Raw genomic sequence first — 23065 nt, forward strand, 5'->3', positions numbered from 1 at the left:
GGGCTGAGTGCTTCAAAAGTAATATTATGAACAAATCCCAAGGCTGGACCAAGGACAGTTTAGACAGGACACATTTAGCTAAATTTTATTGGGCATAAAAAAGCACCATAAAATATAATCATTTAGTCAAGTTAATAAAATTTAATAGATTCCTGAAAATTAAAAATTAACCATAAACCAATCCCGTATCAAAACAGCACCAATAAAATAGTTATGAAAAGGAATGAGCTCCAAAATCTGTGGCATTACCCAAGGAAATTAATTCCAAATTTAGGATTCACTCATTTAACAGATACTGGCATTATTTAAAGATTCCCTTCTCCCAGGTTTTAAAAAGTAGGGAGTTACAGTATAGGTACAGATAAATGGAGCTGACTGAAAATCTTAAACTGAGGCCATAAAGGACTTTAAACAAAAATACCTATGCCTTAAAATTTAACCTGAACCAGAGTAACATCCATTGTTGCTCACAGAAAACATAGAGGATCCAAACTTTCAGTAAGTAACAATTTTCACCTAGCCTTTATGGACAGAACCAAATAGAGCATGTTAGATGCTGCCTAGTTGATGGCAATTCTTTCCAAATAGCGTTCTCTGTAATTCATAAGATTTCTAAAATGTCACCAATAGAAGCATTTAAAGTTTTCCATTTACAGCATTTTTTTAAAAAAACAATTCATATGAGGATTCCATAAAGAATTAACATGTGAAAACTTCTACAAAGCAGTGTTCCATTTCAAATTCATTTATTTTTATTAGACAGTTTAAATAAGTTTGTAATATGTTTACAAAGAGATTTGAAAAAATAATAAAATACAAGGAATAAACCAGGGATGTAGAAATATCATGCACATATTAGCTTCCTAAGATTAATTAGTTGTAAATAACTGAGTAGATTTTATGTATCTATATATCTACCTCTCCATCCACCGTCCATCCATCATCTATCTATCTATCTATCTATCTATCCAAGAATCGATAAGCCATCTGTTTCTTGCTTGGAAACTTTTCATCTGAGAGGGTCTGGCGGGATTTGGGCTACAAGCCGCTTCTCATGCCTTTTCATTTTTTTGCTAATAGAATTAGATTGAGACATAACCTCCAATTCATTTCATCCATCCTCATCTTTTACCTTATCAGGTATGAATCTGCATAAATAATAAGTAATCACCACTGTTCCTCTACAAACAAAACTATAAGGGGTGTGTGTCTACAATTATAAAGTTTGTAGCTATATTTATTATCAGCAGGTCATTAACAGCTAGTTTGTCATTAGATCATTGGAATTTTTTCTTTGAATTAAATAATTTGATAGCTGTTCCAAAATACAAATGGACTGGCCTATACACCATACTAAAATCATACACTGGATTTCATTTAAATCAATGGAAAAATATATAACTCAAATATTTTTCTATAAATGAAACATATTTAATATATTATAACAATTTATTCAGAACAATTTGACAAAACATTATTTTCATAAAGTTACAAATGGCAAACATGTAATAACTTTTAGCAATGTACTTATACAAGATAATCTTTATTAGAGGAGGAAGCAATTGAATTATAAGTCAAAAGATAAATGTAAGTCTAAAACTTTTAAAAAATGACATACATGTAGTAAAATAAATTAAATTGTGGCATCTTACTTGACAACTGAGACAAAGCCATCCAAATATCTTGATGCAACTTACTACTTATAAACGGAAAACACACAGATAGCCTCAAGAATTTTACTGATGCTATACTGATAAATAATAGAAATCTCTGGACACAGGCTCAGGAAGACACAGTGCTTGTGTTTTGTTATATTCATTTTAATTTTCTAATTATTTCATAGAAGTTGAAATAATTTTTTCCTGTCCTGATTTAATTAAAAATTATTTTAATTCTCTGATTTCTTCTAGTAAAAATATTTGCCCCATCAGCTATCCAATAAATTAATTTTGCTACAAATCCTATCATGCTGAGGAGGATTGATGGATGTTGTATTTCACACACCAGGAAAATGCCAGTTTGGGATAGATTGTGTTAAAAACTAAGATGGCTATATCCAGCAACACTGTACAAAACCATCAAGTGGCTTGTTGGTTTGGATAATTTGTAAATTCCACTCTTTCAGTTTATATGATGGGAATTATAGCTTAATATTTCTGTCAGCTCACCACTGAAGGTTATTCTATAAGCTATGATTAAAATAAAACATGTTTTCGGTGATGGTGAGCTTGATTTGATTTCATTTGTTATAGAAGTATTCCTGCAAAAAAAATTCTAACAAGGGTTTTAAAATTATTTGAATATTCCACATTCTTTAATACTTTAAATCAGAATATACTTAATTAGAAACATTGCTAAGCTTTATAGGAAGCTGGTTACTGTTTTTTGCAGGTGGCAGTTTTATAATTAGAATAGATTAAAGTGATTAAATATATGTTGACTATGAACAGAAGTAATTTTTCAAGCAATGTTTTCTAAACATGAAAACAAATTTGAAATTCAGTACAACTTTTAAAGGCAATAAATAGAAAAAATAAAATGTTTTATTTATTTTAATAACAATAATTTTCATGTCTCATATATTTAAATAGCTTTTCCCAAATTTGCTACTAGAAAGTTAAACAGCAGTTTAAGGAGGTTTCTTAAGAACATTTTAAATAGTCCCTGCTTAATGACTTAATTCAGCGACTCTTTGAAGTTATGATGGCATTGGAAAAGCGGGACTTGGGATTAATCCTTGTAGTTGCAGCCATTACAATATCATGGTGGACATGTGATCTGGGCACTTGTCAACTAAGTTGCAATTAGAACGGTTGCAATGTTTTGAAGCATTTCTACATTTGTGACTTTCTCTGTTGTCTTCCCACAAAACAAAATCAATGGGAACGCTGGCAGTCAGTTGCAAGTCATGGTCATGTGGTACCTTAAGAACCATGTAAGATTTGTATAATGACCATAATTGGAACTATCAGACCTACCATCATAAGTCATCACAGTTGCATGATTTTCTGTTTTGCAACAGAGTTTCTGGTCTCAATTATCATTAACTGACAACCATCTGCTACCATTAATTATTAATATCTATGGAGATTCTCAGTCATCCAGGTCATAGTTGTCTCAAAGATACTTTTTCAAAAAGCAACTGGGCTGTGGTTTTTTTTCTTTTCAGGAAGAAGAAGCGAAACATCTTTTACTTCCTAAAAAGCAAACAAACAAACAACAAAAAACACCAGTCCAATTGCCTTTTGAAAAAGTACCTTTGAGACATTATTTATTAGCTGACTCTTCTTTTCTTTCCACTAGTGACTGCAGATAAAGTTGCAACTATTTAAAAGCAAAAGTTTTAGGCTGTAATAATGTAATGATCAGTAAAGCTGAGGTGCTTTTCAAAAACACTTTTTAAGTGTTTTAAAAGCATTTAACGGTTTCAAGGTTTTCTTCTTTCCTGTTACGATAGCTAGAGAAAACCTTTTCAAACAGAAGGTTTTCAGTTCAGTTGTTACATGAATTGCTAGACACTGCTGCAATTGTGACCTTCTATTATAACTACAAACCTCAGGTTTGGAGGTAATTTATTTTGGTTTATATTAAAAATAACTACCATCTCATTTTGTATGAAATACTGTATTATTTCTCAATAACCTTTCATAAAGCAAAAGGAACTTTCTGCATTCTACTGAGATCCAGTGAACTCAGACATTCCAAGCTTATAAATTACTCCTCCTCCCCTGAAAAATAGTCTATAAAAATGCTGTTTGATTAAATATCCTTTAATATACTGAGATTGCAACAATTATCCTATGAATGAATTCCATTGTCATATAAAAAGTTACGCACATAGTGAGATGGGAAACATCTACAGCTCTGATCACGGCAGCCAGAGCTGCAGGACTGATGAAACCCACACAAGATTTGTTCCTGTGGGTTTCTATGCCATTCATGTCCCAGAATTTCAACACTGCTAGGTAACAAGGCCAAAGAAGCAGACCTCCAGCTTTACTTCCAATGTTCAATACTCTTTTGTGCAAGTAAAAAGTGATAGGAGCAATCTATCCAGTTACCCCACTGTTTGTACTCTCATACATTACAAATATTCCTTGAGATACAACTGCAAAGGAGTTTGTTTGCCCAGTACGATAGTATGTCATAACGGTCACAAAACGACTTTATGACCTTTTTTTGCAGCAATCACTAACACCGTGTTCGTTAAGCAAACCAATGGTTTGCTATGGACACAGTTTTGCTGAAAACCAGAAGTGCCAGTTTTTCGCAAAACTGTGGTAAAACATGATGATGTGACTGCGATACTGCAAATAGCTGTAAATACAGCCTTGTTGCTGAGTCCTCAAAGTTTGACCACAGGACCATGAAGGGGCCCAACAGTTGAAATTTAAAATCCAGGTCATAGGTCCCCTTTTTTAGATTGATCATAACCATTCGTAAGTTGAGGACTATCTTCAACTAATTCTTCTAGCATTTAAATTACTGGGAAAAGGTTTTTTTTTTATTAAAAAGTCATCTACAGGATGCTTTAGCAACTGTCAGGATGACTTGAAGGATTTAATAGCATGAACGTAAATAACATTTCTAAGCCCTGGAGCACAAATCTGCCCTTAGCCCTGAATAATATAACTTTGTTTGATTAAAATTATTTCTATGTTGAACCTATTTTTCTTGAGGAAATAGTGACAGAACAAACTTACTGTATGTCCATTTGTACCACTATTGGTCATATGATACCATACATCCCAGTAAAATGGCTCTGACGAAGAGAAAGATGTATACATCAGGATCTACAGATTGGCTTTTACAGGATACAACATAACTGTTGACCAATGGTGCTAATGGGAGTTATATCAGGACTGTTAAGCTGAATCTAGACTTTCAGTGATAGAAATCGATTCCTTTAGACTTCAGGTTCTGGATCAGCCCAAAACTATCTAAACCTTTACCTTTACTTTTGATTCTCAATATGCCATCTATATTCTAATTATTTAGTTATTTAATTAAACATCCACTATGATAAGTTAAATAACCATTTTGGTATAGTAGTTAAAGGCAGTAGGTAAAAAACTGGGAGAGGCTGAAGTTGCTCTTTTTTAGTAATAAGAAGTCAATGAAAAGTCACTTCTGAAAAATGCTGCAAGAATATTGCATCGACTTGTCCAGGCAATCACCAGGAATCTGGTACAAAAAAAGGTAACAAATGAGTATCTGGAGTTTAAGAAAAATCTTTTTGTCAAAGGTGCATTTTTGTTCTAAGAGATATACCCTCAGATATGTTTACACCTTCAGTCTATATGTTAGGTGACAGAAATATGTCTTGGCACATGAATGTGTAATTTATGATATTCTACTTTTCCTCAAACCAACAACTTCCGTGAGAGTTTCTCTTGATAGTCTGTGAAGCTTAGAATCAATTTTGTATCAATTAATATTTTGTCCATAGATCTGTGTCAGCTATATATTAGCTGATGGAATTATTTTTTATATACATCTATCAATAAAGGAGAATATTTGTAGCTCAGGGCTGAAATGAACGTGGTTGTTTTCTTGCAGATGTTTCTTTAACCAAACTGGGTTATATCATCAACAACCAAGCAGAGAGACCACCAAGGACCCCTCATACACACATATGCACGTACAAATAAAATTCCAAGAACCAGGAATGTTAGTATAACGCAGGGAACCCATTTTGCCATGCTTTTGGAAATATCTTGTATGTTTTCAAACAGAAGCACGGATGAAAAGCAACAGCTAATTCTTTACCATAGCAGACTTCCTTTAACATTAATCACCCTGTGTTCAGTCCTCCTTGCAGTGCATTGTTCATAGTTTACTACATTTTGCTTTATGAAAGTCTAACTCTAACATAATGACAATGTTTTCAGAATAGCTGGAAATTCACATATCTAATTAAGAACAAGCAGCAACAAGTAAAGAATTTTAAGGAAATTTAGCTTAATTTTTCAATAAATAGTAAATATGTTTCAATTTGAAAACTATGAAATATACCGTAATCAATAATTGCTAGCTGTTCTTTTTTTTTTGCAAAACAAAAACTAGAGTGGTGCAAAAAAACCCTAGGATGGACAGACAGAAAGACAAGCAGACACATGCCATCAGGAAGGAGGGAGAAAGGAAACTGATTATCATTTGTCTGGAGATTACAGTGTGAATGAAAGAGCAGGAGTTCAGGTGGCACTCATGCTGATTTGTTATAAGGTTCAAATCAGGTAGTACCGTATACCAACCCAGATGGCTTTTTAAGTCCAAGGTTAGTTACAGTTTATTAAGAGAGAAAATTAAACTTTGTACTGTTGCTCAAACATAAGTCTTTTATAGACATTATTTAGTCTACAATAAGATTTTTTTTTCATCTTCATTGTTACCTCTTCAATTACCTTCTGCAGATGTACACTCCTATGTTAACACCTTTCCCCCAAATGATAAGCTTAATGTAACTTTTTACCAAGTTTGATAATAATTCAACATGTTAGCTTTCGGCATTATTTCCAACCTACGTCCTAACTTTATCCTCTCCATTTTCTACACCATGCCCACTCAACTGCTTTAGTTTCTAATCCCCCTTTGTCTCTGTCTTGGTCTCTTGCAAGGGTTCCTATTTTCTCAGGTTTGCTTTTGTTCCTGTGCTACCCTGAATGCCTCTTCATAGCTTCCTCTGTATCCTTTTCCATCACCTTTTTCCATCAACACTGGCTCTTCATGCCTCTGCTAGTCTCCTCATTCCCCCCCCTCCTTTGCCCCATGTCCTCTAGCCCAGTTGCTTTTCACTCTCTGCTTCCTTTGATCTCTTTTTTCTGTTCTCTTCACTGACTTGCCTTGGCCCTCCCTGCCTCTTTATTTTAATCAAACACTTTTTTTTTTGCTTTGCTGTTAATCAAAAGCTTGTAATCTCTTTCTCTGATGCTTTTTCTGAACTGAATCTCCCATAAAGCATCCAGCCCTCAATCTCATATTAATTGAAGGAGATATTATAGCCAGTATTACAAATGAAGGAAGTCTTTAAAAAGTAAGATAGAAAAAAGGAAGGTAATTCTTACATGATATTAAGAAAATATCTCATGTACCTTCTTCAACTGCAGAGATTTTCAACTTCCTTTGTTTCACAGTCCCAAACAGAGATAATGCAAATGCCTATAATAGGAATGTGGCTACTAAGTTTAGGCACTTCAGTAACATTAATGTTTTTACTGGTATTTGACATTATTAATCATGACATCAACCAAGGTTATCTTCTAAACAGCCAAGATAATCTCCTTTTGATTATATGGATGAAGATGCCAAAGCAAAAATGCTTGTGCGCACGCACACATACCTTTTCCACCAAAGCTCAGAATAATGGGGACATGGATGATAGCAACAACAAGAGCACTTAGACTTATATACTGCTCCATAGTGCTTTACAGCCCTCTCTAAGTGGTTTACAATGTCAGCATATTGCCCCTCAACAATCTGGGCCCTCATTTTACCAACCTCGGAAGGATGGAAAGCTGAGTTGACTTTGAGCCAGTCAGGATCAAACTGCTGGCAGTTGGCAGAGTCAGCCTGCAATACTGCATTCTAACCACTGTGCCACCACGGCTCCTATCACCCACCACAATGATGATGATGGTGAAAGACCAGACTCTCCCTATTTTATCCTGCTGTCATTCCTCCAACAGATCCCAGGCCAGAAAATGGGGAGCATTTGGGGCTCAGTAGTTTCTATAGACCCCTGGGGGCAGAGGAAATCCCATTCTCACTCTCTTGTATTTTCAGAGATTGGAAACCATGTCCTGCCTACAAGGGAGGCACCTCATCATTTCAAAAGCAGATCCGGCTTCACTCCTTCCTTTAGCTGAAGCTGTTGTTAAAGTTAAAGTGACAGATGAGAGGGTGACAGAAGAAATGGAGAAAAATGTTTCCAAGCCCAGAACTTTCATCATATTTGTTTAGGATGCCAAAAAAGCTGATTTTTTTTGTTTTGTTTTGTTTCAATGATGATTAAATCCAGCTTTACTCACAATCATAAGAATCCTGGACTCAGTATGTAACTTTAATTTGCTTTTATTCAGGGACCTCTATCTACTCTGGCATTTCATTTTCAGTGTAGAAAATTCTCAAGCAGCAGGATCGTGATACCAGTATTGAATTAGTTAGTATATTACTCTAAAAGTGAATAGATCAGCTTTTCAAGTGCTGCAGTTGTATAATCTATATAGTTGGAATGCGATGATATGCAACTGTATTTTGCTATACATATAAATCTTTAAATAAATTTATTCCATGACATTGTTTGCTTAGGCATTCTGTTCCTAACATCCCTAAGTGAAGGACTGATGAATCAGAGATCCCTTTGGGCACTGAACCATCCAGTTGCACTGAAAATATCCAGTTACCCTTCAGAGGCAGACACAATGGGCTATACTTTAATTGCTGGGTCATGGGAACTAAAGAAAGGAAGTGGAAGATGGCCAAGGAAAGGAAGATGGCCTCAAGGAAGCCAGTTCTTAACTGTTCTTCTGTCTTACCTCCTTCGCAGGTCTTCGGCCACTGCTGCTCTGCAGCTGAATAAATAGGCTCGGAGGGATTTCAGTTGCTGTCTCAGACGGGCCACACTTGCCAATGGCTCAACGTGTCTGTACAATATGGGATTTTCTCGCTGAATGTCAATCAGGGGCTCTTCATAAACATATTCCAGGAATTCTTTGGCTTGCTTTGATACCTAAAAGGGGATAATCCATGAAGCTTGGCTTCTAATAAATCTTTAACTGCTCACAGGCAATCAGTACACCTCTCTTTTAGTGACATTATGCTAGTGTTATTTGTGTTATGATAAGACATAATGTAAGCTTATTTATTAAAAAAGCACCCAGAAGATGCTATAATATAGATATAAACTAAATTCTGGTGTTAAACATTTCAAAGAAGCAAAATTTTGTTAGCGGAATGTTCCAGAAGTTATACTAACTACATAGGTATTAAATTAATTTACACCTATCAGGGTCTGTGGTACTTAATATAAACTCACTGGCAAAGATTAGATATAGCATGTAAGTAGCAAAAAGCTGCTGCCATATACAGTATTTTCTCTTGCTAGGTTACATCTTGTTTTTATTTAATTAAGAAAAGTTGAAGAATAATACTCTCCTCTCTGAATTCCCATTCATTTTTAGAAATAAATTGTGAGGATGAAGGTGATAGTGGGAGAACAGAGAATTCTTCAGCCATAAACATATATTTTAAACAACTTCAGCTCTGATGAAGACCATTATTATTTTAGTATTAAGATGAATGCCTACAATCTTGTAAACATAGCTTCACCTGCCCACAAAAGATAATAAGCAAAAATGAAGAATAAGGAATGTCTCCCTACATTTCCTTACTTTTAAAAACAAGCTAGGGATTTTCAGTGTTATTCTTAGGCTTGCATTTTAATAACACAGGGAATTAGTCTGATACAATAAGACAGATTTTTTTTCTCTTTTAAACCAAAATCACTACTGTTTCGTTTTATATTTTAACCCACTTCCTACATTTTCATGATTCTTTACTCCTGTAATCCAGAACTGAAGTCTACAATATTTTTCACAGCTAGATGGTGAAACTGACCATTCAAACAATAGTTTAGAGAAATACACCATTACAAAAGTTGATAGTATTTGCAATAGCAATGAGAGTTTAGTGAAATTTGTTACTTTTGATATTTTTGGTTTGCTTTTTGGATGCACATATCTAAGATCTTGCCAAAACCCGTAAGATATTCAAGAACACAAATATCTCGGTTTGCTTAATGTCTTCTGTTCCCCTTTCTTTATAACATTAAGTAGCACTTAATATTAAAATGCTTTAAATATTTAAATAATGTATTTATTCTTTTATTACTACACTTTTATATCACCATATCTAATTCAAAAAGCTAAAACTATAATATAGGAATAATCATACTAAGCTATATTAGGATAAATGCTTGAAAGTTAGATGCCAGAATCATGGCTTGAAGCCAGATTCCGAATCGGAGGCAAATTCTGTATTTGTTAGATTTATATTTTGCCTTTCATTCAGGAGCTCAAGGCAACACACACATAGTTTTCTCTCCTACTTTTTCCCATAAGAACAATCTGCGAAAGTAGGTTGGGCTTAGAGTGCCTGATTGGCTTAAAGAGTAACTACAGTTCTATGAACCAGAACCAGGACCTCCTGGCTCTTAATCCAACACACTGGCTCTCTTACATAACTGTTAACAGAAAACCTTTTTCTTATACTTTAGTGGATTAGCGAGCGTTCTGCCCGAACTATTTCTGAAATCTGTGTGTTGTTGGCCTGGACTTAAAAAATGTTTCAGCCCCTTTTGTCCAGGTTATGGTTCCTCTGTATCTCTGTCACTCTCGCCTTATTCTCTACAGGCGGATAAGCTAATGAATGGTTTCGGTTCTTCTACTTTGCCCCCAAACTCGGTGCCCAGATTGGCAAGAGGTGTCCAGTTTCCTGCCAGCTGTCCTTTGCACAACTTTTTAGAGCCCTTTTGAGGACCACAGTTTGGCTGACCACAACATAAACAAAGGTTTTGCTGCCACCTTTGGATCTTCTCAGGTTAACAACCATAACAACCAAAACTATGGCCCAGCTGCATGGATACTACAGTAGTTGCATGGGATGCATGCTAATTGGGATTCTAACATTCGTTGAAGCGGGCAACTGAAGCTTTCTACTGGAGACTATGAGCCCTGTGTGCTTCGGGGCGTTCACCTATGCAGAATTGTTTTAGCCTTTGCATTTTGCTTCCGCTTTCAACTAGGATAGAAATGGAGTTACCGTCAATCTTCATTAGAATTCACCTGGCACTGGTAAGGTATTGGAAATTAAAAAGCCTCCAAGATTCTCACTTAGTAAAACTGTTTTATTTGCTTTACATGAGGGGAAATGAATGAGACAAACTCCTGTTTCTATCATGCAGTTATATTTCCTCCCTCTTGGACCTTGCAACGTGAGCATCAATAGCTCAACAACTATTCTACCTCCTTGCAGATGTGATTACAACTATTAGTAGTCAGGATGCTACCTTTGCAATATTAAACTCAAAGAAATGGTTAAGCTCTCAATTTTAATACTGGTTCCATTTTAACCTGACTCCCTGCATGCCTTTTTATTTGTTGATATTTTTCTCCTCCCTCTTAAATTATTAATTTCCTTTTTTTCCATAGTTTTATATAACATAACAACATGTGGTCACAAAATACTGATTGATTGACAGACATAATGTTTTCCTATTGGGCAATTCTATGTGTGCATATTCCACACTATAATCAGGGAGCAAGGACTTGTGCTACTGTTAGCATGTATTTACTTTACCTTGTATTTTGAAGTGTCCCAGTTATGAACTAGCCGTGCAGGAATTAGAAAGGTATCATCAACGTGACAGAGGTTGCAGTAATACCATCCACTGTAGTTACATACTTTTGCTTTCCCATTGCTTAAGCCAATGCAACGCTGACAACCTTCAAATAGGGGGGAAAAAAGATTGGTGTAAAAAGCAGATTCTTAGTTACACTGAAAAGAAAGTTTCCATTGCTTTACCATGTAATTACGATATGGAGCTTCAGATATCATTGGCTTTCACTTATAACCTTCTTGAGTTTTTCCAAGTGCTTTTCCCATCTTTTTGCCTTTACACACACATGCATGGTGAGAATAATTGTGTGTTTTGATCCGTAGGACCCATCCACCTGATATATCTTAATACTTTCTCTTTAGTTTTGCAGAAGACTTCATGAGAGACAGATGACTCAAGAGATTCCAAAAGGAAGAGCAGGGAGCATTTCTCTCAGAAACTGTTTTCACAACATGTGAAAACTAGAAATTCTGATAAGTGAACTGACTCTTAAGAATCAAAGCAATCACAAAAATCCAAGTTTTTTTTACCAGGTCCAGCAATATTATAAACTGGACTGAATATTTTCCAGGCTCCTGTATCTGTACTGTCAAATGGATCAGGTTTTTAGCATTTTATTATTCATTTTTAAAAACAATTATATTGCCGTGAGATTAATACTATTTATTTTAGTTTCATGTTTTTAACATTTTTCTCTTCTTTAAATTTTATTTAGTACAACAAACTTTAAAGATAGGTGTTTTTCAGTTGTAACCCACAAAATGATTTTTAAGCTATCTATAGATTTAGAATTTCTAACTGTTTTCGGAAAACAGTGCATCTATCCCTTTTACCAGTAGAATCACAGTGTCTTTATGTGGTATTTTAATTTTATGCAATTAAGTCCTTCCTCCCAACAGATAGAGAATAAACAGTTCTTCTATATTACTCTTCTCTAATAAACAGTTTCCAAGGAAGAAATGATTTTGTATCCCTTTCTTTCAGAGCATGGATATGTAACTTGTGGCCTTTCGGAAGTTGTTAAGCTGCCTTTCTCAGATTTCCTGCTACTGGCTATGCTGGTTAAAGCTGCTGAAAGAAGATGTAGGAAGGATTTAGAGAGAATTATAGATCTGTTGAATTTTTGCTCCACCATTTATACAGTAGAAGGCATGTTGGAAAGGACTCTCCCTAGCAGAAATGTACCAGATATAAATTCATCAAGGACTTCTCCATCAAGCAACCAGCAAAGTTAAATATTTATTAGGATATATACCTGTCCAGCCCAAAGGTGGTCTGAAGTACTAAGGCAAAGTGTAGGTGCATGAATCTTGATATAAAACTATCACAACAAAACAAAGTCTTTATAGCTAATTAATATTCTAAGTAAATAGAGATTTAATGCATCTTATATTATCTTAAATGTGCTTTTGAAATAGTGAACATAATCACGAACAATGCGCATTGATCAGATTTCCCTTCCTCAAGAAGTTTATATTCTTATTTTCCAACCTCTCCCAAGGGAGCAATTTTTGCTCAATCTGTTTTCATACAATAATTCTCTATGTTTTTCACTTGATTTCTACTTCTACTCCATTTCCTTGACAACACATTTTACCTGGGTCATATATCATATCATGCACAAAAGTCTGTGTTGCTTAGAGCACTCAAAATGTCAATTTAATAAAAGGAAATGTATATAAAAAGTTCATGTTATAAGGCCATTGTAGTGTTTATGTTTTCTTGTGCAACGCCCTTTGTACTTTCCTTCAGTTGTGTGGCTGTTGTTTTTTAACAAGGCCTGCTATTTCTACAATCCTTTTACTTCTAGTTATGAATACAGTCGATTCCTTTGATGTTGTGAAGCTCAGCCTAATGCATGGTGACAAAATGCATGTCAGTGACGGACAGCAATTAAGTTATTTTCTTCAAATAAGGAAAGAAACATGGAAGCAATGATACAATATAACACTGCATTTTGTTAGACAGGATGTCTGGGCTTCAGGACTTATAAATGGAGTCCAATTGTTAAGTTTTTTTTAAAAAAAAACATTTCATTATATTTAAAGAAATAATTCTATATTACATCTTCCTCTTGTTAAATTCTATATTACAGATTTCTAGAATGGTGAATTACCCGTTTAAACAATCCAAAGGGATTTTTGTTGCATCGGTACTTTATCAAAACAATTATTGAAGTTCTATCAGTATTAAACCATCAATGGAATCCTAACATTTGGATCATTCTTGAAACACAGAGAGATATTTTTTGTGTTTGGAAATATAATTATTCTTATTTTCAATGTTTATTAAAGGGATTCAAAAAGCCTTAAAATATACCCTACACAAGGATATCACTGTTTAGAAATTAGAAGAAAAAATGTTAATGGAATGGGGTTTAACTAGATTTATGTAGATTTGAAAAATGTATTCCTTACCTCCCCCTCCCAAAGCACTGAATTTTAAGAACATATGTTGGAACTATCTGGGGGTTTTCTCAAAAGATTCAGAAATCGATGCTATCAAGTCATAATCATATTTAGTTTCATTATGGTTCTGACTCTCATTAAGTGATACCCTTGATAATAAAGACAAAAAGCATTCATTTTTGAGAAAATTACTGTCACATTTACTGTCATCCCACCCAAAAAATTGTATAAGCAATTTTAAAATGTATAAATATATCATTGCCTAAAGTTCCATTTGATTTTGAAAGTTCTCTCATTAATTAGGCAGCATTTTTCTCATTTTTAAAAATGCTGAATGTATTTAGCCTACTTCTATAAATCCTTTCAGTAGGAGGGATAAGAATAAAAAAAATCATTAAAAAAAAAGAAAGATTAAGTGTTACAATAAAAATATTTTTCTAAAAAAATTCACATGGGGTTAAATCGGTAGAAATAAAATCATGGAAAATAAAAATAGGCATTGCAGACACCAAAATACAGACTTTGCTGGGGCGATGATGAGTAGGGTACTAAGGTTTTAAAAGTCCAACTTTCTAGTCAAGACCCATCTCTGATTATGGGGCGAGAGGAAGTCAGAAGACGACTTGCAATGCTTCCCAATCTTATAAAATCCAAAGAGAGCAGTACTTTTTTTGAGGGAGCATCTTAAGTCTGGGAGATAGGATAATCCAAAGCTACACCATTAAAAACAGAAAAACTATTTTCAATTTTTTTTATAGTTTGCAACATGTACAGTTTTTATAATGTTGTGATTAAATGTGCACTCATTTGTATTTATTCAGAAGTCTGCACTGAACACATTGGCATTTCTTCAAATGAAGTGGATTTCACAAAAATCCATACAATTTGTCATGTCAGGTTTCTTTAATTAGGCAGCAGTTACAACAAAAGCAAAGTAAATATGATATGCTACACAGATAAGGCATGTCTGCAAGCAGGCCTTCTCTTTTAAAAGTATGTGTGTCCATGATCCACGTGTCACCTTTCTAGGCCATGAATTCATGAGTATGAATTACTGGCAGACTGAAGGTTCTCCTGTGGCATCATGAGGGAGTTTAGGGAGTAGTTCTGACAGTACTGCCTTCTGGCTGCTCAAGGACAGCAGTTTGGATGGCTCAGAGCCATCTTTTTGCAGCCTTGTGGAGGTCAGCGAATACCACCCAAAACACTACATTAAGAAGAGGGCAGCACAGGGGAGGCCAGCTAGTGCCAGGCAGTGAATGATGTTGCCTCTGCTTTGTAAATGAAAAAAGTGGAAAGGATAAGGAAGGTCAGATAATTTTATTTTCTAGCACTGATGAATGGGACCATCATATTAGGGTGATTCTCCTTATCTAAAAGTAGGACTAGAGTTTTTCCCCCAAAAAATTGGATAGAAAGTAGGCATGCTGCCTAACTAAACTCCAAGGAGAGAAAAAACTAAAGATCTGTTGCAAAGTTATGTATAGCTGCTGTGAATATATGCAAACAACTGATTACAGCACATGACTGGCATCCTTGTACCTGATATATGTTCTATTTTATCTGGTCACTGACTGAAATAAATGTTACATTAGGAAGTCTGTTGCACTGCTTTCACACCATACTCTGCAACAATTGTTGACAAACCTCTTCCTTACCACACCAAAGAGACAGTATGGTTATTGCTGACAAAACTGCACTTTGCATTTAGCAAGGTAAACAAACCAAAATCTGTTCTTTGTATGTTTATTAACCTTAAACTCCAAGTCAATACAACCTGAGCAAACCATTACACCAGCTATCTCACAAAGATCAATTTGTGGCAGGAGGAGCCTTCACCTTTGAAACTGTATTTTTTATTGCTTTGATTTCAAAGGGTATTAGAAAACCATGAAGCAACAACTCTATACACAAAAGCAGACACATGTACAGCTTATCCTGCAGGCTAGTGGCGCTAAAGGTAATATAAGGTGAAGAAGGGCATCTTTTACAACTCATAGTACTATTCTGATAGGAGAGAGGAAATAAGCAAATGGGTCCCACCCCAGAAGATGTGCTTGAAGTGGAGGAAAACGCTCAGATGGCAAAAGTGAGGGGGACGGAATCAGCTGCTCAAATGGTAGGAAACATGGCTCCTTTTTTTTAAGGTAGCTTCTGATCAACCCAGGGAGATACTGTATTTTCCTTTTTCTTTTTTGTAGCATTGAATTCATAGGGGTTGCACAAGAAATGTTCAAGTGATAGAATCAATACTTTCACACACAATCCCAGTTCATATGCTTTATCTGCTGATTCATACCAGATGCGGTGGCTTTGAAAAGGGAAATGTCAAATTCATAAAGAAGGAACTCTTCATCCCTACAACCTTTCCCTGCTAAATGGAACCTAGCACTCAAAGCAGCAAGGTGCCTTCAAGTTTGGCTGGGAAACTTTGAAAGTCCCTAGTAAGCCACTGCTTCTGGCTGACTGGCTGGCTGGTTGGCTGGAGGTGGGGGCTAAACAAGACTCTTCATCTGACTTAGCAAGCCAGGAAAAGAAAAATCCAGTTCATCTTTGTTTTCTTTTGTTATGCAGTCATGCCTACAATGATAAACAAGTTACCCTGTTCTATTGACCCTGAAGGCAAAATTGATATGCCTATTACATTCTGATATTTTATACATTTCCAGAGACATGGAAATAATAATAAACCATTTACTCATGACATTAGAATATGAGATGTGAAAAAGATTTCCATCAAGATGTTTCAATGAATAGCACAAATAGGCGATAAAAACTCAAACAGTGCCAGTCAAAACAAATTAAGCATATGAAGTTAACATGCACAGTCTTTCATGTTACTATAAGAGCTGATGCAAGATATGGCTAAGGGTGAGAGCTGAGCACTGATCCTCATTCATTGTGAGCTGGATAACTCAGTCCCAAAATCAAAGATTTGCAACTTCCAGAGGTAACTCAAGTCCATATTTCGAGTATCGGAAGAACCTATTCTGGGAGAGAGTTCACGAGTTTCAATAGATGAAATGGTTCCATAAATCTCTAAAAGGTTTCAGTCACTCATTATGCCCAAATACTGGAAAAATTGGAAAAAACCAAAATATGAGAGAGGGGGGGGGAGAGGGATAGGGGAAGAGAGAGGGAGAGAGAGGGGTGACACCTCAAAACTTTTGGGTTCACCCATTCTAGATAGGACTCCAAGGGCCACATAGTAATTCAGATATGCCATATGTGGCCCCATGGGTCACGTTTTTGACCCTACACAAAATTGTTTTAAGTTTATTTCTCTCACAGATGCACATACAGAGATAGAAAATACTCCAATGGAGTCTTTTTGATTACTCACAGAATGCAGTTTGCATGTGCTAGGTCCCTGTAACATGCATTAAATACTAGATTGTTCCTACCAATCCTCTTTTTATTGCTTCATTAGAGCCATTCATTTTTCTTGTTAAGGCATTCCAACTGCCATATATGCAGGGAAACAGGAAGTTTACAAGATACTAAGGGTATCATTTAGCATCCAAACTTTTAACTAATAAGCATACACATATACACACTGTACACAAATTACCTAACTATATTTTCATAGCACGAAGCTGTTAACAAGCAAAACTAATAAGCAGGATGGAAATCAGTCTTCCTTTATTTGTTAAATAAGCACAAAGTATAATGGACCCTATGCTAAGGATATTCCTTTTCCAATGCAATCCAATACACATTGATGTAAATATAAGTTCCTTGAAGTTATCAGATTTTACTTCTGAGAGAGCAAACACAGACAATACTCTCAAGATGCACTCTTTTGCAGGCAGACCAAAGAATAAATCCCATAAACCAAAGGTCCCCAACCTTTTGGGCACCAGGGACCGGTTCTGTGGAGAGGTTTTTTTCATGGCCCGGAGGGAGGGTGGTTTTGCGTGCTGCCTGCATCCTGCGGATGGGGCTTCACATATTTGCATGGACTGGTTTCTGGCATGCTGCGAACTGGTGCCGGTCCATGGATCAGAAATTGGTGACCCCTGCCATAGACCACAAATTCTTGAAGCATCATGATTATCACAATGATTCTAGGTTTGTTATATCATTCAGAGTAGCTTCAGGTCTTCCAGAATTGGTTGCCTACATTCCCTAATTGGAAGGAAATATTTTGAAAACTGAAAACTAGTTACAGGATTGCAGGAAAGCAAAACAGCACCTATGTTATTTAACTGGCATAAAAATTTGAAACTGAAGTGTCACCGAACTTGCCTAACCAGGAAGGATAGTCCATTTAATATATATAGCCCTGACAGTAATAATCATATGGGACATGACTTTTAACGTTTTAAGTCATCTGAATCTGACTTAGTTTCTTGCAGACTGAAAACTAGCACAGCAGTGGAAGATTTGGAGTGGGAGTAATAATTAGTTGCAAACTCTGGTGAACTCCTATATTCACGAAGAAATAAGCCTTGCTGACTTAGTTTTATAGAGATGTATTCAGAATTATAACCTTAATAAAGCTTCTTTATTCTTAGGCTAGGGAAGCAAAACAATTTGGGGGCAGGTATGTGCGACTCCATTTTGTAAAATGTTCTTCTGACCTTACTATACACTTGGTTAGAAAATGCTAGCTAGTAGCCAAGATAAGCTTGTCTTAAGCAATATTCTTTTTCATTCACTTTTGAAAGTCAGAGAGCAATTTAAACAGAACAAATCCCTATTACCACCTCCAAATTTGGATTCAAGAAAAAACAAACAAAAAAATGGGAAAAGGAAAAACCTTGTCTCCATCAAATCCGCCCAACAAACTTCTCTATCAGTGGGTCATTGTCAATCAATTAGACAAGGCTGTGGGGATCTACAGCTTGGGGGGAACTGGAAGGACAGTGGGCCACTCTGTTGCATTGCTATTTAATCACTTTTACTAAATAAATAAAGCAGCCCTAAGGTGCTGTCATGTCAAGGGAATTCACAACAAAACAAAACCCCCATAAGAAAAAAAAACACCTTGATTTTTCTATTCACCATTACTTTTCTTCTCCCATGAAGAACAAGAGAGGGTTATTACTGTAGCCTTAAGTCTCATCTTTGTGCAGCTAAGTCTTTGATTCCTACTGGACCCTGCCACTTTCTGGCGCTAATTTGTCAGGCTGAACAAAGAAGGGATTTGTACCTCCTGTAAAGTCTCAATTAGGAAAGGCTTCTGCTGTATTATGTACCATTCAGACAGGACACAATGATGGTAATTACAGGAATTTGCACTAAATGGCTGAAGAATTTGCAGCAAAACTTTTTATCTACACAAAGCTTACTCCACTTTTGCAGCTGTGGGGGTGGGGTGGGATGGGTAAGGGTATGGGGGGTGGGTGGAGGAGGAATTGGTGTGCCTAATGCCTACAAAATGCAATTACCAGTAGCAATCCTGGTAGGTTAAACAGTCACCCTATGAGGACAAGACAGACAAAATCTTTCTAAATGGAAAAAGGCCAATGAAGACATTTTGCAATCACTGTTTACAGTCTCCTCTCCCTTGGCTTGTTACTATTACACTGAAAATAATTTAATGTAGTGCTTAATAATAACTACATTGTATTAATTATATTAAATTATTTTGGGGATTATACAGCTCTTTATATGGGGCCAAAATAATGTTAGAATCCCACCTTAAGCTCCTGGATACATATGGAATTTTGTTAGCTAGTTATGCCTGTTGAAGTACGTATATGCGTGTTTATGTGCTACAAGGATACAGCCAGTTATAAGACATTAATTTACTGGATTGTCATTGTCAACCCCTCTAGCTTTCCCACTGAATAATACTACCTATATTTCCTTGGCTTACTCTTCCTATTCATCAAAATAAAGGAATAAAATCCCAATTAAAATAATAGGCTGCAACCATCCATCATTATTTAAAAGGAAATGTATGGAATTCATTTGAGGTTCAGAGATACTCTTGAAAACAAATATGATGCTGGAGTTTGCACTTGCTTTGCAGCATATTAGCTCCTGTTATTATTTAAAAAGTTTTTTTTTAAAAAAATGCAGAAAATAGGGCAAGGCAGTAGTTGCCAAGAATACTGTCTGTATTTTTGTTCATTTTCTTCTTTAATAGCCATTACAACTACATTCTTGCAATGGAATGAGACTTTCTTCCTCCCCTTTCCTCGCTTCAAACTTATTAATTGATCAAACCATCTGGCATGGTCAGGTTATAGTTTCCTAACAAAGAAAACAAGAAATTGGAAGCCCTTTAAGAAGGCTTTCTTAAAGAAGCAGAACAGTCCCACCAACCACTGACAAGTCAGCCTCTCACTCTTGAATTCCGTGCAATACATTTTCCCTCTGAAAAAGATGCAGAAGGAAATCCCCCTTTTAAATAAGGGGAATAAAGGCTCTTAGGAATGCTTAGTTGCAGCCTAACATTATAATCTTTATCCCACTTTATTAAAATAAGCACATTTTTATATTTCTACAGGAATTAATGTATATGTATCCTTAAATAAAATCTAGCATATGAAAAAGTAGTATTCTTCATTTCCCCACACAAAAGTTATTTAGTAGCTAAGTATTATTTTTCAATTAATACAAATGCCTAATTTATCTTTCAGGCTCTACTAATAAGTAAATTGGCTTTCTTGACTTATGTGTGTGTGTACATGTGTGTAGATGTGCATATGTATGTGTTATATGCATGTATCAAACTTTGGTCGCTCTTACAAGCAAGACAATCTATTGATATAGCCCCCTGCTGGAAACAGCAATTCCTTACATTTCTAGACATAAAGTGCAGCATTAGTACTTCATCCTCAAATTTCTACTCAATATCTATCTTAACTTCCTATTCAAAGGTTCAGATTTCTTTAAATCAAACCTCAAAATACTAGTGTAATGTGTCTACTTATCCAGGATTATATCAGGAGCATCAAAATGACATTCGGGGCTCTATTATGTATTTATTTAGCATATTTATACAGCTGCCCATCTCACAAACTGGTGACCTTGCATGGTATATACAACAGTTAAAAACTCTACAAAAGTCTAAAATTATAAAAAAAACATGTAAATAAATAAAATTATTTTATAACAAATATTTTATTTTATAACTTTCTGGAATTTTATTTGTTTATTTTATAACAAAATATTTTGTTATAAAATAAACAAATAAAATTCCAGAAAGTGAGAGAACAAAATCATTTAATCTCATACAGTCATCTTGAAAGCCCTGGATTTCAAAAACTGGTGAAAAAACAATATTTTAAGGTCTGCTGGAAATCCAAAACGTGCTTTTACAAAAGGGAAATGGACTTTATTTTTCCTTGAAGACATTTCGCTTCTCATCCAAGAAGCTTCTTGACTGAATGGTGGGAATGGAAGGATTTCCCTGAAAATAAGACGTCTTATATTATTTTTTGCTCCAAATGACGCATTAGGGCTTATTTTCCGGTTAGTCTTATTTTGGGGGAAATACGGTACTAAATGCATCCGTCTGGCTGACAATCTTAACGGGGGCTTATTTTTGGAGTGGGGCTTTTATTACGAGCATTCTGAAAATCATGCTACGCCTTATTTTCTGGTTGGGTCTTATTTGGTATTCCTTGCAGTCATTTGGTCGTTAACACTCTGAAGGTCAGTCATTAGCTCTCTGAGAGTAGTTGAGGCCAATTGGGGGTTTATTTGTGCCCTTGGGTCACCTGAATCACAGTGCAAATGAATGTGAAATGTTCTTGGAACTGCTAGAAAGGATTATGTTGTAAACAGGAGATAGGTGGTGTCTATCCCTTCCACTCTGTTGAGAGAGGACTGTTTAATTTTAACTTTTAGCCCTCTTTCAAACCAGAACGCTAATAAGAGATGAGGCTAACCTCACCTCAGGGGAATGATGTTCCAGAGCACAGAGGCCATAGCAGAAACAGAAGGTTGCTTGTGTCCTGCCAAATGGAGCTCTTTTGAGAATGGAACCTGTAGCATATTCTTCCTGCCTGACCTGATAGGATGGGTAGATGTATCTGGGAAGAGGCCATCCCTCTCACACTATGTAGGGCTTTAAATATCAAAATCAGGACCCTGAATTGCACCTGGAAGCAAACTGCTTGCAGAAAGAGGTATAATGTAGTCAAGAGAGAGACTGGCCCAACCAGGAGGAAGATTGCAATTTGATGCTAGGCAATTGTCGCACATTTATAACAATTGCAGCATCGTCTATTAACGTGATTGCCATTTGCAATCTTCCAAAAACAATGTTAATGGGAAAGGTGAGAATCTCTGCTCGTGTTCTAGTCCAGGGATCCCCTGTTCCAGGGACTGGGCCACGTGAGCAGCGGGCTGCACGCACAGCTCCATTTGTACGAGTAGCGGGTACTGACACGCATGCATGAGGTTCCATGTATGAGTGGTGAGCGCAAATGGAGCTGTGTGCGCTTGTCCACCACTCATGTAGAACCATTTCCTCTCCATCCCCCCCCCCCGTCTGAAAAGCTGGAAAAGTTGGGGACTGTTGCTCTAATCAAACTATGTAAAAAAACTAACAGAAAGAGGACAACAGAACTTCCACTCATTTATGTGTCTAGCTTACAGACTGTTTTTCTCTAATTTGAAGAAATTTTCTATTAGTATTAGCAGTAATCTATTATATTTTTCTGTGTATAAGACGCTATTTTTTCCTGCAAACACCTTGTTCAAAAATCAGATGCGTCTTATACAAGAGCAGCGTCTTATACACGAAAAAATAATGGTAACCTCCGTAGCCCAGGGCATGCCTATGTGGGTTCTTTACATGCCACTGCCATGCCCCCTGGTGCAGGTGTCAAGCCCCTGTGGGCTTGCCACTAACGGGAGGGGGGAGGGGGCAAGATCGTTGGTTGGGCGAACTTCCGGATTTGCCGGCTCAGTTGTTCGGTGTTCCGCCCAAGAGTTGATCGGCGCGGAGACACTCGCATGCCAGAGTGTCTTATACAAGGATGCATCTTATAGATGGAAAAATACGGTATTTTACTTTCAACTGATTGATTCATAAAAAGTTGCAAGGCCAAAGAAAAGTTGTATTCAAATAATTCATTGTAACTGGATGTTGGATGACTCTGTGTGTACTAAATACACTTGAAATATTTGAAAATCAAAGTACAACAAAGTTGGCAAAATGTTATATATAAGAGCATAGAAATCTACCTTTCCTTCTATAAAAAGCTATTCATAAATCAGATGGGCACAATAGAGTTATATCATACCTGGGCTGGGAAAATCTGGTTGACTACTACATGAAATACAAAGACTACTTACT

The 23065-nt window shown here is 36.0% G+C and overlaps 1 protein-coding gene across 7 annotated transcripts in view; it reads right to left on the reverse strand.

Annotated features, from left to right (window-relative positions):
• Positions 1-23065, reverse strand: part of PLEKHM3 (pleckstrin homology domain containing M3) — a 70322-nt gene that overhangs the window by 24617 nt on the left and 22640 nt on the right. For 6 of the 7 annotated variants that reach the window (XM_039352898.1, XM_039352902.1, XM_039352900.1 and 3 more), the window contains 2 exons: positions 11356-11501; positions 8535-8728 (listed from right to left, as the gene is read on the reverse strand). In XM_039352898.1, coding sequence (XP_039208832.1) covers positions 8535-8728; positions 11356-11501 — 340 coding nt within the window. Of the gene's footprint in view, positions 1-7091; positions 7159-8534; positions 8729-11355; positions 11502-23065 lie in introns of all 7 variants that reach the window. The other variant, XR_005557859.1, reaches the window with a different exon arrangement.

Source organism: Crotalus tigris, unplaced genomic scaffold, assembly GCF_016545835.1.
Source record: "Crotalus tigris isolate CLP2741 ecotype Arizona unplaced genomic scaffold, ASM1654583v1 scf7180000018485.2372832, whole genome shotgun sequence".
NCBI classification, from domain to species: domain Eukaryota; kingdom Metazoa; phylum Chordata; class Lepidosauria; order Squamata; family Viperidae; genus Crotalus; species Crotalus tigris.